Here is a 19,629-nt window from a genome sequence, read left to right on the forward strand (position 1 = left end):
AAATGTTTATATTTAGATTTCAAAAATATAAACACACCCTTGGAATCATTTTCCCACGTTTTAAGACAGAGCATGGAAGCTATCTGGGACTCAAACACAAACTTCAAACCTACCAAGTTCCTAAGCAGTGTATGAATAGTACCTCAGTCTTAGTATTACACTTTAGGATTTACTTACCTGCAGCTTCCCATAGGTAAGCTTAGATATTTAACACAATAAGCATCATTGAAAAAAAAAAAAAAAAACAAACCCAAAACTTGTGCTCTTCAGTGTCCTCAAATGGCTGCTCCCACCCAGAGTCAACACCATTAACATATTTTTCTCAGTACAATATTCTAAGTCAGCATTTCCAAACTTCACAGTGATAGTATTCCTCTCACACCAGTCACAGCAGCTCTGACAAGAACTGCCTGCTAGGCTACCTCTTCTTTGGCTTCAGGATGTCCAAGTTTCATATGCAGCATCATAATCAAATACTCCCAGTAAAAATGCAAAGGGTTTGATGCTGTTAAGTGCCATTTATCACCCTGTCCTGCAGTTCTCTCTGCCTCCAGCTTTCCCTGTGAGATCCATTCTAACAGATACTTCTCACTGAAGAACTCTCATTCCAGAAGCCTGTTTTAATTAAAATATTCTTTTATTTACAATTAGGAAGGAGCATTCAAATTACACCAAAACATTTATTATTCCCCCTTCTTGAAGAAATTTCCACTGAGTGCAACTGGGTAACTGTAAGAGGCCTGGTGTTTCCCTCCCTGGGTACAGATGTAACAGATGAAAGCATTAAAGCATTTTGCAGGTACCACTACTACAGAGCACAAAATCACACTACTGTACATGTCAGCAGAAAGCCAGGCAGCCACCTGAACACAAAATACTGTATTTGTTCAATTAAGCCTTTATACTTATCCTACAGATTCCAAAACTAAAGAAAACAAAACCCAACCTAATAATCCCCCAAATACAACAACAAATTAAAGCCTTCTGGTTTATACCCAGAGAACAAACAGACAACATGCATTAAACTTTCAGTTGTCTCCATTTCAGCATGTACTAAAAGCCTGGCTCTTTGCCAAAAGCAATACAGCCTATGGACATGGCTGATTTCCTTCAAAAAGAAATCACACAGGGGGACCAAACAACAGAATCAAAATATTAATCATCACCTAACAAAGCCACCTGAGACAGAAAAACACCCCAGTCACACATCACAGATTCATATGTTGAGGATAAACAATAGAAGAATATATACTGTATTTGCATCACAGCAACAAAGCTTCCTACTTGTGTGCTTCTCAAGAATGGAGATGTTTGAAGAAGTGCCTTATAGATTTTTAGTGCTAGGATGGCTTCATCAGATCTGTGTATTATTGCTGTAATACCATGCACCAAAGAGATTGTGCAAATGCCTGTTGGTACTGGTATCCTGAAGAAACATATCATTCATACTACCCTGCTGGAGCATATAAAAGCTGATGATGTTACATGCCCATATCAAAAACTAACTGTAGTGGCAATAAATCATGCATTAAGTTAAAATACAGGAAGGCTTCTGGCTGTATCACAAAAGAGGAATTTTTCCATTTGGCCTTCTGCCTCTACTTTCAGCTTCCTTTGGCATTATATCTAAATTCCCCATTATTCTTCTTTCTTTAGTATAGAAGATTAAATTAAGCCCTTCTCAAAGCACTAAGATGACAGCATTCAACTTTAATTTTTTTCATTTTACACACAATCCATACACTAGATAGACTATCTACAAGCTTCTAGCATTGCATTAGGAGAACTGGTTTATCACAGACTGTTCTCAGCTGTATTTTTGGTAGTGCAGAAATGCATCCTCTTAAATGAAGGTCAACTGGCAAGGTCTAACGTTATGTGGGGCCATCCTATTCAAAGACGAGAATAAGGGCTCTACAAAACCAATAGATTTTAGGATCTTCCTGTTACACTGTAACTTTTATACAGGTTTCATCCATTGCTGCAAAAAAACCAACCCCTGACAAATGAGCAGACTCCAAAATGCACCACAAAACAGGTTCTGAAAGTTTTCAAATGGCTGTGCCCTCTTGCTCTGTGCACACACACACAAAAATTCATCTTTAAGAACCTCCCACTGTGAATAGCCACTGGAGATGACAGACTGCCAGTCAGCACATTCACAGGTGAGCTTCACTACAACCATTATTTCTGCTCCTCACGCATTAGAACCATCAGTCACCCATGAGGATCCTGGGGATTTCACTGTTTATCTGAAGGAAATCTGCCATAGGCAGCAAGATCTCCTCAGCTCTCCTTCAACCCTCACGTCTGTCCTATTGGTACTCCCAATAGCTGTTTCACCTTTGGAAAGTCTAATGTCAATCATAAAAAAATAAATAAGTTGTTTTGGTTTTTTTTTCCTAAGCAATGTGTTGCAAAGTAAAATTCCCTCAGTTCAGAAAACTGAACACTAAAGTGGCAGGAAATAAAAATTAATAAACCACTAAAAGCAGACAATATTTTGGAATAGAGTTAGGCTTTCAATGCCAAGATTTCAATGAGAGAAAAAAAAAGTGTAACAAGATTCCTCTGTTATGACATCCTGGAACTTTCTGTACGTGCTTAGGATGGCTTTAGCAGTCACAAACAGATTCAATTTCATAGAGACTCATCCAATAACTTCTTTGCCTTAGTCGGGTCTTGCACTATTTTTACGAGAAGAACACCAAAACAAAATAGCAGCAGGTGATCCTTTTGAGCAAGGGCAACAGAGTAATTTCACATGTAGCTCAACGGCCTGATAAGTCCACAGACCAGAGACCTCACACTTTTCTATTTATTTCTGTGCTTCCAAAAAGACATTTTGAAAACATAAGAAAAAACAACTAATCAAGAGTTAATGCTAGACTACATATTTCTTCCTTATTTTGCAAGTTCTGCATTGATATATTCTTGGGGGAATGAATATGTGCCTATTCTGGAGGAAGAGCAAAAATCCTTATCTCCTCCAACAGACATTTCTGTCACTGACTAGTGCTTAGTTGGAACAAACACATCTGAAGACCACTATAAAAGCTGTTCTAAGAAAAGCCCCAAGTAACTATCACCCTCAGATCTCAGTCAGATGGGATCAGGTATTTCCAGGCAGCACATTTTCCAGTGGAGATGATGGAGATGCCTCAGGTTTCACGCTTTCCTTAGCTCAGAGCAGCTTCTCAGAACCGCTTCCTTCCCAGGCCACAGCACTGGCACCCAGCACGGGGCTGCTGCTGTTTGCTCCTGGCTGCCTCAGCCCTGCTCTGAGATCAACTGCATTTCTCAGCATTGCTCTGAGAACTGCAGGCAATTCTGCACAGAGTCACCAGCCACACGGGCCCCAGGGCCGCACCAGCCTGTTCTGAGCAGGCTGCTGCATCTATTCCCACACGCTCGGCATTCCACAAGGCACAGGAGATTGTGTGCATTATCCTCTGCATACACAGCTCCAGTTCTACCCTGGCACTGGTCCCAGCCAACCTGCCACGGAGAAGAGAACAGGGAATCCAAAGAGCTGCTCTAACCTTTCTTGCGATACCCACTTTTACTGACATATCTCCTTGCTCACTCCCTTCCTCCCATGCACCTCAGATAAGTGACATTTAATTACATGGAATAAATAACCTCCTCCCCTCTTGTCATTAGGCAAACACAGCGTAAGAGTACAGATAGTGGCACATCGTAAGGAAAAACAGAAAAAGAAAAAACAAAGAAAATGACAAATGTAAATTTTTCACCGCAGGGAAACCTTTTCCCTATGAAGTGACCTAGATTCTCAAACAAAGGGATTCCCTTTCTGTACTGTATCCAGGCCTGATTAAATAAAGAAGGAAATTTTACTCTATTTATTACTTTGCTTGTTAACCTAGAAATACAATAGAAAGGCTTTTGATATATGGCAAAATAAGGAACACCAAAGCAAAGACTAACATGGAGATCCAAAGGTGTGAGGGAAAGAAAGAAAGAAAAAAAAAAAACCCAGAAAAAAAGTGGGTCAGATTTGGTCTCATCAACAGCTCAATCTTTTGATATGCAATGTAAACCATAATACTTGCACATTGATAAAACAAGCATGCATTAACCAAAACTTATAGAAAAAGCATTTGTAGAAGTCTGAATGTTTGATTACACAAATCCTCAAGAGAAGACGACTTCAAAGAATCTACAATATGCATCATCCAAGGTCATGAGATTTTGTGGGGTTTTTAAGAGGATGACAGGTTTTTGTATGTTTTTAAGCGGTGTGCGTTTCTTTAGATGACAAATGCTCTCTATAAATTTACTTTAGCAAGACAGATAAGTGACAGAACTCTGCAGATGCTGATTATTAATTAGTAAATTAAATATTAATAAAATAAATTGCAAGATTTTATACCTAACAGAAAATATCATCAAAATATCAAATTTTATTAATTCAGCATTATTATATTAAATACAACCAGTATTTTTTCTTTTATAGACACACCTCCCTACTGAATGCATTGATTATTCTTAATATTACGTCTTGAGGTGGACAACATGCAAGACAGCAGTCTCTGATTTTTTTCTTCTGTTAGAAGCCACTAAATTACAGGAAATAAACCACCTGGAATTTCAGTTTGAAATATATCTTCAGATAGCAGAAAACAAAAAAATTCTCTAGTTCTCAATCAATATTCTCTGTCAATTTTCATTATACAAACCAGACCCTGAGGATTCCTTCTAAATCAAGCATTTGAGGAGTGGGAGTCCTGGTTACTGACTCTATATTAGTAATTTATGTGAAAAAAAAAATCCTCAGGCTCATTAAATTAATCTAGAGTCTTACACAGATTACAGAAGGAATAATGAACACAGTTATTCAGACAAAATACATTATTTCCACAGCAGAGCTTCCTTTTCCTTGGAAGCCACTCAAAAACGGTATAATTTAAGTTTAATGTGAATTTTAGAAGTGGAAATTGCAGTTTAATCTCCACTGATCGGGAATGACAGCAAATTGAGGAAAACATGAAGGTAGAACAATATTCAGTAAAACCAGGGACACATCCCCAGCTGGCCAGGCTGAAGCAGTTCAGTCAGATCGAGTGATGTGCAAAGTGTTTGGAGAAATTTCAGTCCCTCCAACATGTCAAAAAAAGAGCAGTAGGGAATTTCTCTTAAAAGGGGATTTATTCTCCATTTTATGATCCAGGCTTTCTGTTGGCTATGAACAAATATTGCTGAAATTTATGACATGAATAGGACCTCTTCAGTCACTGGGGAATGGATTTTTTTCCCACAGATTTTGTTGGTTTTCCTAGTTTAAGCATCTGTGCTTGAAGGAAAGGATTTGGGCATTTAAGGCACTTGCTAAATCTCTGTTATTTCTGCTGTAAACCTTTCATGTCCCCCAGAATTAGCTGTAAATGAGGATACCTACAGGATGGAGCTGTAGGAATTAAAATACTAAAGCTACTGAGGAAATGTGACAGATGGAAAGAGTCAGTACAGGTCTCAACCCCAAGTCACAGGAAATTCTGACAGCTCTGAAAGTCCAGTTCTTCAATTTCACATTATTTAACATTCACTAAACAAATGCCTCACCAATTTCAGTACTAAAAAATTTTGAGGCTAACAAAATGTCTCAATATTCCTGTACAAACCATATATGTGGGGGAAAAAGCTTAAGTGAGAGGATGAACAGAGTTGCTAATCTCTTAATTGGTCCCACACAAAAGAAAAAAAGGATCTAAGTAGCTCCTCCAACATGGAAGAGTGCTGGGCAGGATAGGATGGCTGCATCCTTTGCTGAACTGGATGAGCCAAGACTTTTCAAGTTATTGGGAGAGAAGTGTGGGATGCTTCAAGAGCCTGAAGATAGCCTGAGAAAAAAGGGGCAGAAAAGGCCTGGACAGGTGGCAGCAGCTGGAACAAGACATTTTCCTTCCTCAGCATAAAAACTGGTGCCTGTTATCTCCAACAGGATGTCATCTTCCTTCATTCCATCTTCCATGCTTTGAAATTGGATATTTAGCACCAGTTCTTCCACGAGTTCCACTTTCTGTAAGAACTGGAGTTTTTATTTCTAATTCTCATGCTGGGGTTGTGAGGGTGGGTGTTATGGGTACCCTTGATCATATAGTGCAGGCAGGTGGATGAAACAACCCATGAGGTAAGGGGAAAAACACCAGCCCATTTCCCACTGTAAACTGCCTGTGAATTTTGGTACTTCAGCTGCTTGGCCTCCTCTCCCCTGCTGTGCTGAATCAAAGCTCATAAAGTCCCTGCTCCTCTCAGAATGCAAAAGCAACACTTGTGACAGGTAGAAAATATTACTGCTGGCACTGGTTTGTCAGTTCATCGGGGAGAACCACACAACCAAAAATCCTGTACAATACAAATGAAATTATGTTGTCCAACCTCTGGAAGAATAAAATCTGCATTTAGCACTTGAGATCAGCAATAATTGCATGCAATGCCTGGGAGAAGATGCAAAAAATCAGAATACAGAAGAAAGAAAAGATATGATAAAGCAAACAACACAATATTGAAGAAAGAAACACATCTGGAAAGTAGTCCAATATACATTTGCATAATACACAAAACCAGAACTAAATCAAAGCAGACCAAAATTTTATTATTGTACTTTGGCTTTTTGAGTGAATTTTGAATCACTCTAAACCTATGATCCTCTAAGGAAGCTGTGATAGGAGCACAGAATTAATTCTAGCTGGACACCTAGAACATCAGTTTACTTAATAAAAAAATGCAAGCTTTAAAATTATAGAACATCTCCTTGAAACGTTTCCCAAGAAACACCCTTCTGACTTGAAAACATCACTTGGACTTTCCTCCCCCCTCACAACTTTGTGAAGTTGGGGATATGCTTATATTTCTTATGGACTAAAACATAATAATCAACTGCATAAAACCTGATCCATGTTTCATAATAACTGAGAACTGTTTCTAGTTCTATAGATTGATCTATATTGCTGCATTCGGGTTCTAAAGTTATGACACTCAGTAGTTAATGAAATCACCAAGTTTATGGCTTGGGTGTTATTAGAACAGAGAGCAAAATCTTGACCATTTATAAAAAATGCACCAAGTGTAAAAGCTGGGTTTCACTACCAGCTAATCTACTAAGCAAAATAAGGCAGGCAATACTGACACTTGTGGTCATTTCTAGATTGCTATTTTTCCTTCACTTACAAACATGTCTGGGATAGCTAAGAAACATTTTGGGATCTCAAAGTACTCAAGCAAATTCCAAGTCTTTGCCAACCCTATCTCCACTTTAGATGAACTTACTGGAGAAATATCATTTTTGAAGAAAAGAGCAGAATGGCCACTGGCCATATACATAATAATTCTCAACATGGAAAATTAAAACTAAGTATTCATGACACTCTGTATTAACACATTTCCAGAAGGTAAAAATAAAGCTTCAAAACCAATAATAACCAACAAAGCTTAATAACCTATTAATAAACCAAGAATAACCAACCTTGAAAATGTTGCTATTAATCATTCTGAACTGTCACTTGAAAGCTTTCCAACATATTACAGTTGATGTAATACTCCATTTTACTACGATAAAATGAACTTTGCAAAGCAATCATGGAGTATCCAGAATGCAAGATCCATATGGGAATAGGGATAGGCCATGTGGCCAAAGTATTTAAACTCTCAAGGGGCTTGTGCCACCAGGCAGAAGTTACCAGGCACTACATGCCTGACTATTGCAATTACTCCAAATTAGTTTGAGGAATTTCTGCTAATGTTGTCAAGACAGAACTTTACTGAATGGCTCAACCTAAATGTTTATTACAAAATCAGTTAGACAAAACTCTGCTGACACCCTCTAAAAACAACACAAAGTTTTCTAAAGAGAATATTCCAAGCCACCACAAGTTTGTTTAGCACTGGTACATTTTGCACAGTTCCAAGTGGTCAGGCCACAGGGAATTGTGAGCAGCCCTCTCCTCTCCTCTCTTGTCCCTCCTGGTCTGTGTGCAGGACTCGCTGAGTCCTGGTGACAGTAACTCTGCCTGCACCTCACACAGGCTGTACATCTTCACTTACTCCTCGGAGCCTTAATAGGTGGCAGCCTTTCAAGCACTAACAGTGCAGCTTCTAATTTGGGATGTAACCATAGTAACATTACAGAACACACTACTCCCTGCATCGAGAACAAGCAGTCAACTGACCCTTGGCGCTGAGACTGGGCTGAAATAAAGCTCATTCCAACCTCCAACCCACCAAGATTACCAAAACCTGCAGCTCCTATTCCCAGTCCAAAGCAAGACCTGCCCTCCTGAAATACCCACAAACACATAGTATCCTAGCAAAGTAGCAAAGAACAAAGTGCTATAAAAGAAAAGGAAATTCTTCCCAAAACTTTGACTCTAAAGCTAAATCAGTCACTCCCAGATGGAAAGCAGTACAAAAATCAAAGTTTTTTCTTACTTTTCTGTAAGATGAGCAAAGAACTGCTCATACTTTATTTGAAAAAAAAAATAGAGAAAGAACGAAATAAATTAGTCATTAATATTTAAGAATTCAATACTCAATTTGTTCACAAGGCAAGATGACAATTTTTACACATACCAATAGACAACAGCTCTGCCTGAACTTTACAGGCTACACACAAGGGATATGGCCATTTAATTAAAAGTCAGAGCTGATGTCTATTCCCTTCTAAATTTACTTTAAAAAGGATTCTCTTTAGAAAAACAGCCCTTGGGATTTTTGTACCTTTAATATATACTAATGAGCATTTATAGAAAAATAAAAACAGCTCTCCCCCTTCCAATATAATACATAAACATGCTGCCTATAAGTCCCAATCTTTAGGAGCCAGGTACAGAGAAGCAGTAGCAAATAAATAACATTGAAACAGCACATATTTTAATAACCATTCTGTTGTCATCTGAAGTCATTTCCCAAATACAAAGTTGCATGTCTTGTCTGCAAATTCAAAACTCAGAGGCAGATTTACATGTTTGTGTTTGATAAAAGCATTCCCTCCTTTTGCCTAAGTCCCCATGGATGCAGTGACCACACGAATAACCCACTTGGTTTCCTACTCAGTGCCCAAGCTGGGAGGACTCCTGGCCATGCTCTTGCATGTTTGTGTGCTCCAGCAACAGACTCCACAGAATTCTGGATATTATACAGGGCAGGCATAAGAAAGCTTTGTGTGTCTAGGTGGGAAATTGAATTGTCTGGGCACATACGGAACATCTCAATGCACTGATTCTCAGTGATTCATAAAGGTCTCAGATCAGTAAGTGGTGCTGGACATGGGCTCACTTCTCATGCTCCACCCCCACACTGACCCCTCCCCTCCATTTTTTAAACACTGATTTGCTTAGACTGGAGGAGATACAAAGTATTTACTGATATGTGCTTAATATTTACAATTACTATTAGGAAATATGCTCATGATCCTAAAATGTCCTCAGATAGGATCAAAGGATTTGTGGAAATCGTTATGAGGTTAGGAAACTCATGCATTACAAACAAGATTAAATTAATAGAGAAAGTTAGTGTACATAGATGATTTAGTTAGGAGGATCTAAATATGATTATGTTTCTAGTAAATTATCATATTATCCATCTAGAATAATAACACACACTGACTGCATGGAGAAGCCTTGTTTCCCAGTAAGGGACATGCCCACCCCCAACACTACAAATCAGACATACTAGATAACTCACAGTTTCTTTACTCCTTGTCAAAAAAAAGTCTAAAGAGCCAGTCATTAGCTTTTCAAAACAGAGTGGGCAAACACAGTAACTAATAAATACCTGGGTAAGTATGCTGCTAGGTCTCTATTTTCTCAGGTATTATAGTATTTTATTTATATAGTAAATATAATAAGATGTTTCAGCACAGAAGGGTCAGTCGTTGAAAGGAGAGAAACAAAAGGAACAGAAGTTTCCTTAGGACCAAAAAGACAAATTTTATGAAACAGGTATGACTGTAACAGACAAAAGACATTTTTAGGTTCATCAATAATTGACATTAAGTGCCCCTGACTTTGCAATGCCAGACCATAGCAAAAAGCTATTAACAGCAGAGAGGCAGCTTAACAGCATGTGCTTATAAATCAGTGTTGATCAGCCCAATTGAATAACCTCAGATAACAAAAAGCAGCTTTTAAAGAGTAAGCATGTGTAAAGGAAACATGAGCAAAGAAAGGCACTTTATCTTTTCTTTGGCATGAAGACACACACCGTTTGTACTCCAAGAGAGTCAAATGGGTTAAATCAAGCTTCGGCATTTAAAGGCTTGTAATTCCCTTGCACTGCAGAACAGCTTTTGGAATATGGGACTAGAACATGTAGCATTTAAAATCTCCTAGAGAATCTAAGTTGCAGTGTCAAGGAAAAGTAAAAACAATATGTAAAACCCCTCCATTTTTAATTTAATGATCATACAATTTTTATACTATTCACCTATCGCTGTGCATGAACTGAGGATGTATCATTTATCAAATAAGAGCAAAAGCCTGTAAAGCTTCCTGTCTGCCTTTGGATTTAGTCAAAATGAATGCAAACAATCACGTGGGATTCAGCCAAGCAGTGACGTTAAATTCTGCTCTGTCAGAAGACAGCATCTGTCAAAGCCCACATTTAAACTGCTGCCTGCCTGTGCAGCAGCTGAAGAGCTACGGAATGGATTTTATACACCACAATTCTGGGTTAAAACAACTCCAAACCATTTCTATTACTGCCTAGCAACAATGAAGGAAGGAGCAGAGGGAGATCCTATTACTGAAGACAACTGAGGCACTAGGCGCTAGCACTCCCTGCTAACATTTCCACCAGGAATATGGATCCTGAGGAGAGCAGAGCACAGCCCTGCATTGTCCGAGCTGCGAGGCACCAGCTGTGAGAGCCCCAGCGCAGCGCCGGGAGCGAGCGCGCCCCGCAGCAGCCGCAGCTCCGCTCCTTTTGTCTGCGGCATGAGCACAAAGCCCCGAGCCAAGGACGCCGCTCGCCAGCACGGAAGGTAACGGGGCAGCGGGCAGGCAGATGGACACAGCGGATCCGGGCACGGCGCTCGCAGGAAGCAGGGCTGCTCATGGGGGATGTGCGCATGGTCGAGAGCATCTTTTTTGCTGAAGTGATGGCGTGCCCAAACTATTTTCTGTGGGTATAATCCTGCACCATAAATGGCCTGACCAAGGAAGGTATGTCAAACCCTTGTGTGTGATATTCATTCGCTTGTCTGTTACCTTTTCAACCATTCCAGATAATGATCGCTCCTAATTTGCAGAGCCCCGAGATAACAGTGTCTCAGAGCAGGGAGAAAGAATTCTAGCAGGTTTTGCTCTCCCCCGGCACAATGTCACTCCCTTATACTGACTAAACGCAGTGCTCACAGTCTGCCAAGGCTGGTGTGGCTGGAGAGGAAGGATTAAAGGGATAATGGAGTTCCAGTAATGATTGCTTTTAACTGAGAAATTAAAAACTCAAAGCCCTCCAATACAGAAAAACCAGTTAGAAATCCTCTCAAACTAGGTCAGAATTAATCCTTATCTGAAGTAATCTTAAAGCATGGTAAAATGGCCATAATGTGACATACCGAGAGCACTGAACCATCAGAACAGACCACACAGTCAAAAGACATTATCTTAAATGCCCCCTCAGCCCTTTTTACACTTGCATTTCTGCCCCCCAAACACAAGCAAAATGTCACAAGGGCACTACCAGCCAAGCATAAATTGGGAGCCTGCAAAAGACTGGGCATGATTTAAACCATCAGCAGTGCAAACAGGCACCACGATTTACAAGTAACGTCAGGCTCCCTGACATCCCAAAAGGAAACCTTCAAACACTACACACTCTAAATGGTAAGCACGTAACTTATCTCCTGCCATCACTGCAATTTCTGTTTAATATGAAAACACTGACTGTTTAACTTGGATTGTAAAATGACTTTCCATCTAATTGCTATTCATTCCTATTTTTTGTTGAAATGTAAATACTTTGTCACTAGTGACAAAAGAAAAGGTGAATATTTGCAATACAAATGTTAAGACCTAAATCTATAGCAATTCAATACACCACATAAAGAAAGTGCTTCTCTGCAGAATTTACCAATAAGCAATAATAAATCATTAAATGTCAATATAAACGTGCTTTCTTTGCCCAAGGCAATGCCAACGTGAAATAAAACAACCGCAGCTGGAAGGAGTTCACAAACCAAGGGATGCAGCACACATCAGACACCAGTTTCAAACCAGCTTTAAGACATTTAAAATATAAAGTCACTCAAGAGAACTTTCAAAACAACAACAAAAAATGTACCTTCAGGCAACACTCCAGGAGAAGCACACCTGGCTAATGTAAGACATTGGTATCAGGCATTGAAAAACCTGCACATCAAACCTTATCCCAAATACTGTTTTGTGCAGAAGATTAATGGAGTTCGTAAGGGAAGTCAGGCACATTAAATGAGGCCCAATATGCAACTGCTGTTCATCAGAATACAGACTCAGGCTGCCTTTTGAACTCTTCCCTCTAATTTAAGAGTTTGCCCACACAGCTAATCAAAATATGAAAATCCAAGACGTGTGAATAGGAAGTCGAATGCTTCAATTTTGAAAGCTGTAATTATAGAGCAGAAATGCAAGTACCAGGAACCAAAACACCAGCAGAGCACAGACCACAAATAAAAATTCAAGAGGCATTCACAGTTTATGTATTTGGCATTTGATAATGCATCAGTGACTGCACTGCCAGGTGCCAAAAATGAAGCAGCATTATCACAAATAATATCTCCAAAATGCAGTTACATGCAACAACACACTCCCCGAGGACAAGGTGAGTGTTCTAGAGACCCTCTGCTGTACTTAGGTCCTCTTACCTACTGTCAATAGTTGGTGCCTGCCCATAACCATTCTGTGAAATGGAATTTTAAGTATTTGGGCAAAAAAAGAAATGCTCTAACCCCAGATAAGTGAGAGAAAATAATATTTTACTATACAGTTAGATGGTAGGTTTAATATCTATTGACAGTTTTTTACATTATTTTTCAACAATGCACCCTAGCATGTAGGGTTTTTTTTCAAAGGTACAATTGTTCCTCTATTTTCAATGCTTAATACTCCACTGTTTATTTTGAAATGTTTTATACACAACTGCAAAGAAAATGAGCCCACGTTATTTGGGTTTTTTCAGTCAATAGCTCTATGAAGCTGAAATGGATGGGGATGCTTCCCCTATTCATAAAATGCCTTTTTAAAGGGCAAACAGAGACAGATTTTCTAAGACACTCCTACCTTGAAAAATCAAGCAAATACGTAAAAAAACACCAAGGAAATATAACTCTCTTAAAATACCTTCTGATTCCAGTTCTGTCTCTCACTGTAAAACTTATTTTCATATGCATTATGTAAGCATGCAGGCTAATAAAAAAAGGCTTCGGCCATTGCAAGTGCCTTTGCTGGGACATCAGGGAAACAGCACCTGCAAACCCTTGTCAGTTTACACAAATATTTATGTAATTTAAGATTCTCACTTTTGCCTGTTGCGTTATCGAAGTAGGTGCTCATCAAAACACTACCTCAGTTAAAGATTAAACAAAGATTAGTAGTGCAGTGCAACTTTTTGCTGAAGTATTTCCATCTAATGACTGTAGTTTTACAAGTGGATCAATTCAGTGTGACAAAATTAATCTGAGTTGTAGCTGCTACTCCACATTCGTGAAATTCTGGCTTTGATTTTCTTCCTAAACTGCGAATGCATGCAGTGGAGCAATAATTAATCAAACATTCCCACTGCTACCCTCCAATCAAACAATTAACTGCCCTGAGATCTGGGCTATCCTTTGAAGTGACATTTCTGTTTGCTTATACAGAGATATTCCCGAATAGCTGAGGGTTCATTTACAACTCACTGCACACTGCAGACAAACTAAAAATTATGACTTTTGAGGGGAAGCGTCTGTTTCTCCAGGGAAAAGCAGGTGCAAATGGGAGTTTTGCACATTTGGGGCTTATTTTCTTTTCTATAAGGACAACAGTCGAATTAAAGCAGCACAAGCATGGAGTGTCAGGTTAATTCCTGAACTAGTTTAGACACAAAGGTTTATGATTTTTACAGAGACATCTGAGTCTCCGGGAAGTGGCATCAGCCCCGAACAGCTAAATAAGAAAATCAGAGGCACTTTCAGCAAGCTTTCAAACCAAACGCACGGAAGCAGCCGGAGCGCTCTGGGCCTTTCGAGTGTCCCCGGCCCGCGCTCGGGTGTCCCCGGCCCGCGCTCGGGTGTCCCCGGGCCCCGCTCGGGTGTCCCCGGCCCTCGCTCGGGTGTCCCCGGGCCCCGCTCGGGTGTCCCCGGGCCCCGCTCGGGTGTCCCCGGGACCCGCTCGGGTGTCCCCGGCCCCGCTCGGGTGTCCCCGGCCCGCGCTCGGGTGTCCCCGGGCCCCGCTCGGGTGTTCCCGGGCCCCGCTCGGGTGTTCCCGGCCCCACTCGGGTGTTCCCGCGGGATCGCGTCACTCGCGCCGCGCAGCGTCGCCCCCTGGCGGGGGTCACGGGGCGGCGGCGGCCGTGAGGCAGCTCCCGCTGCTGCGGAGGGTGAAGGGGAGGATAGCGACACTAAGTAAAATAAACAGCAGGTACACCCCTCTCCCGCCCTTCCGAAACACAAATATTGCCCGTCGTGAACAGGGCAGACTCAATGCTGCATCACACACCTACAACTTAGTGCCCTGTTATTCGATTGACTTCCTAAATTACTCCCTTACAATGTTAAATCCTGTAATTTCCCACATAACATATCACTTCGTTTTTAAATCCAAATATTGGTTTAAGAAGATAGCAAAGCAATTAATAAATCGGATATTTCTATTAGAAACAGCATTTTCTATGGACTCTTGTTCAACAGTCATCCTTTTTTCCTACATAAGACCCTAGGGCCCAGGAATAAATTAGAGCAAATTGAAAATCACAAACGAATTGCTATTGTACAGTGAAAGTTCATTTACAAGATGATGTGATCAGCTTTTAATATGCAGCATCATGAAGCTGCCATATTGACTCTGCTGCTGAATATGAACAAAAATTTAAGAGAAAATGAAGCACAGACTACTTTGGCACTTTTTCCTACAGCTACAGCTGCTGGTCGGAATACTTGAAATTTCCAACTGCTGTGGGCAGTAGTTACACATACTTTTACAGAGGGGAAAAAACCCAACCCAGTATCATGATCATCAGATAGCTGGCCAGAAACTTAGCCCTGAGCAGTTTTATTTCCAATTAACATGATTACTATCCAAGATCTCTGCCTAATAAAAATCAAGAGCTTAATTTTAATACATCTTGCTCTGAGCCTGGCACCACAGCCCAGTGTTCCATTCAATGTTTTCCTCCAACGCCGAGTAGAAGGTGAAAGGTGCCTGAGAAGTGACCAGGAATGTTATCCTGCACTGGCATCTGAGGGCTGTGCAGTGAGGTTACTGGACCCTGAAAATTAATTTTGACAGGTGCATCTTCTCCCTGCCCTTCCCTGCACAGTGGGGGCCAGCGGAGCCACGCCAGGCAGTGTCCTGTGACTAACACAGCTCTGCCATCGCCAACCCCGCGCCGTCTGTCCCACCACCAGGCACGGCCGTTTGCAAAAAGGGCTTGAAAACTGTGAGCCATCCTAGCCTCTGCATGTCAAATCAATTTTAATTAATGCCATTAAACCTTCCATCTGCCAGCAAGGCTTTCTCATTCAGTCCTTCTCAAACACTCTACAAGGATTTCACAGCCGTGGATATGAAGCTATTTACATCTACTTCACACTTTTTCCTGCTAACATGATCCATTTTTTTTTCCTCGTTATCTTTGGTATACAGGATGTTTGTCAAAACTTTTACAGGTCAAAAAAGCATTTTTAAAAGCTAACAAATCAAGTTAAATCATAAAACAAGGTTGACTTTTAGACTAAGTCAAATCTTATTTCCATTGACATAGGCTGTTCTTTGAACAAGTAAATTTAACTCAATTTTATGTTTAAATCTAGTTTCTATTTGTAACTGTTTATATTATGAGTGGGTAAAATGAAAGATTTCTGGGTTTTTTTTATTCTTTGCAGAGTGAGCCATTTGCAGACGATTGCTCAACTCGAAGGAAAATGAATACCAAAGAATAGCACTGGATTCTAAACCAACTGGAAAAGCCTTTTCCTTTGAGCATTGTCTCATATCCCATCACTGGATCCTTACAACATGCTTCAGTGGAGAAGACGACACTGCTGCTTGGCAAAGATGACCTGGAATACCAAAAGGTCTCTGTTTCGCACCCATCTCATTGGCCTGGTCTCTCTGGTGTTTCTTTTTGCCATGTTTCTGTTCTTTAACCATCACGACTGGCTGCCAGGCAAGGCTGGATTCAGAGAAAACCCCATGTCTTACACCATACGAGGATTTAGATCTACAAAAAGTGAGACCAACCACAGCTCTCTAAGGAACATGTGGAGAGATGCTGTGCCTCAGACACTCAGGCCTCAGACAGTCACCAACCCTAACAACACGGATCTGTCCCCACAGGGAGTAACCGGTTTGGAAAACACCCTCAGTGCCAATGGAAGTATTTACAACGAGAAAGGCACTGGCCATCCAACTTCCTATCATTTCAAATATGTCATCAATGAGCCTGACAAGTGCCAGGAAAGGATCCCTTTTCTAATACTGCTCATAGCTGCAGAGCCGGGCCAGGTGGAGGCCAGACAAGCAATTCGACAGACCTGGGGCAACGAGAGCCTGACACCTGGCATCCAAATTGTGCGGATTTTTTTGTTGGGCTTAAGCACCAAGGTAGATGGATACCTCCAGAGAACCATCCTTGAGGAAAGCAGACAGTACCACGACATCATTCAACAAGAATACTTAGACACCTACTATAATTTAACTATAAAAACTCTGATGGGAATGAACTGGGTTGCAACCTACTGTCCACACGTTCCGTATGTTATGAAAACTGATAGCGATATGTTTGTCAATACTGAATATTTAATACACAAGCTTCTGAAACCAGAACTTCCTCCCAGACACAAGTATTTTACAGGTTATTTAATGAGAGGTTATGCACCTAATAGAAACAAGGATAGCAAGTGGTATATGCCACCTGATTTGTATCCAAGTGAACGTTACCCTGTATTCTGCTCTGGAACTGGTTATGTTTTTTCTGGAGACTTAGCAGAAAAAATCTTTAAGGTCTCCTTAAGCATCAGACGTTTACATTTAGAGGACGTGTACGTGGGGATCTGTCTCGCCAAGCTGCGCATTGACCCCATGCCCCCACCCAACGAGTTTGTCTTCAATCACTGGCGAGTTTCTTACTCCAGCTGTAAATACAGCCACCTAATTACCTCCCATCAGTTCCAACCTAGCGAACTGATCAAATACTGGAACCACTTACAGCAGAACAAGCACAACGCCTGCGCCAACGCGGCCAAAGACAAGGCCGGCAGGTACCGCCACCGCAGACTGCACTGAGGGCCGGCCCGCCGCCCGGCCTGCGGCTCGTGTAAATAAACAGCGCTCAACGCATGGACAGGGAGCACGGAGCAGCCCAGCACCGCCCGCCCTGAGCCCAGCACACACTGCAGGCGGGAAATTATTTTTTTAAGTTAAAAAAATAAAAAAAGTATAGCTCTTGAATATGATGAAATTATAACCAAAAGGTTTTCCCAGCGAATTCGAGATTAAGGAAAAAAAAATGACAAGATGGTATATAAAGATTTCTGTGTTAACATGCAATAATAAGCATGCACACTTTGGTGGTACAATTGCTGATTCATGTGCCAGTAAAATATAACTGAGCACATTTTCCACACTAAAATTTTTATTTAAGGAGTGCATTCATAGCTCTAGTTCTCATCCATGTAATTTTTTATTATCCAGAACTGTTATAAAATGAAAAATTAAAAACTAAGAAAATGCACAAAGGGCAGATCAGTTTTACCTTCAAATGCCACATGACAATTATTATACACTACTTTAATGCACCACACATTTAGCAATGTCACAATTTAGTAAGACACTACCAATAAATCCTAAAGCACTAAGAAGGTACTCCCTTGAAGTAGGTCCAATTTTCAGAAGTTTGCTTATTTGGTTTGGAAGGAGAGATAAATGAAATCAAAGTTGCAAAGGTGCTTTGTACACTGCCTTCAGAAATGCAAGTAGTGTTCTGGATGCAACTTTCAGTCCACAAAGAGCTGACTGAAAGTTACTTCATTCTCTAGAAGTCACAGGGCAAGCTCCTAAGATCTGGTGCCAAGTAACACTCATTCCACTTGGAACCTTCATGCAAATTTATTTGATCTGCTATTAATTTCCCTACATAACTTCAAGGCAACTCAAAGGCTGATGAGAAATGCAAAACAGAAGTTCCAGTCTTGCACCGATCTTGACAAAATTTCATTATTTGCAAAGCGGGAGAAAATTAATCAAACGTGTTGTTTTGCTCTTTCCTTTCTGACAAAAAGCAAGGGTCAGCCAAGTGAAAACACATCTGCTGGAGAAAATGAAGCCCCACACCTGAGTTTATAGGTGGGGAAAACTAGGTCACAGTAAGATTGAGAGTTCCAGCCAGCAATATAGGCAGGAACAAAAATCTAAGCAATTTGAAGTCACAACACGTACCACTGAAAATAAATTGTGAGAAGTGGGTTAAATCTATTTACAGGTTTGCAGTTTTCTAACAAACAGAACTTTTAAAGCTTATTTTCCAACTGTTACAGCAGAGTTGTATCAGATTCAGGTTATTACTGCTTGTCACAGTGCCAGGGTAAGCAATACCCACCTCTGATCATCAGCAAATGATCAAACTGCAAATAGTTTTCTGTTTGACTGGGACTTATTAATTGGAGAAAATACAAATATTTGATGTACTTTTATTATTTAATAAAATTGATTATATTTATGGTCTTAAGATTTCACTTTTTCTGGGAAAGTTGCTCAGGCAGAAAGAAATTTCTAACTTTAGCATTACTAGGTTTTCTAGTGTTCCCTAGACCTTAAAGCCTGGTTTTCATACACAGTACCAAGATCACAGCAGGGTTTTCTCCTTTGTGATGAGAAGACAAATCAAATTACTGACCATTCTCAGCAGCTCTTGAGCTGTCTGCAGGAATTCTCACATGTGAACAGAATGCAAGGCACTGGATGCACCTCTGAAGCAATTCCAAGCAGGTCCTCTGGAAGGTGGAGATGGGAATTTGCTCAACACCATTTTTTAATTTTTTTTTCCTCTGCTGTATTTGGGGTGTGCTAATGGTACATTTCTGCATTTTCAACACACCTCAAATCATACAAATGTCTGGTTTGGGGGACAGCAAATACCTGTAAAAGTAACAACTCTCTTCTGCAGAGATTTCTGTGACTAAATTGAAAGCTCATACACTCAGTTTATATGATGCCCATTGGCAGTCATGTGAGAGAGCTGCCCTGGACAGATGTTTTGGGAGTGTGCTTTCAGCACCCAGTGCAGTTTCCCCACTCCATGTGCTGCTCGCTCCCAGCTGAGGCACCTGCTGAAGGTCACTGTAGGCAGGCTCTACACCACAGTGCTAGCTCTAGACCCCCAGAATGAGTGTGGGAAGCCAGCTGCTACTGCAGGGGACTGAACTGTGGAAGAAGTCCA

General features: G+C 40.7%; 2 protein-coding genes across 2 annotated transcripts in view; one reads left to right on the plus strand and one right to left on the minus strand.

The window, feature by feature from the left end:
* CDC73 (cell division cycle 73) overlaps positions 1-19,629 on the minus strand; it is a 101,938-nt gene that overhangs the window by 29,772 nt on the left and 52,537 nt on the right. The window lies entirely within an intron of this gene.
* On the plus strand, positions 10,555-18,918 carry B3GALT2 (beta-1,3-galactosyltransferase 2). The gene is made up of 2 exons (XM_002193145.7): positions 10,555-11,180; positions 16,076-18,918. The coding sequence occupies exon 2, from the start codon at positions 16,209-16,211 to the stop codon at positions 17,475-17,477; it is 1,269 nt and encodes a 422-aa protein (XP_002193181.4). The 5' UTR covers positions 10,555-11,180; positions 16,076-16,208; the 3' UTR covers positions 17,478-18,918.

This window comes from Taeniopygia guttata, chromosome 8 (genome assembly GCF_048771995.1).
Source record: "Taeniopygia guttata chromosome 8, bTaeGut7.mat, whole genome shotgun sequence".
Taxonomy (NCBI): domain Eukaryota; kingdom Metazoa; phylum Chordata; class Aves; order Passeriformes; family Estrildidae; genus Taeniopygia; species Taeniopygia guttata.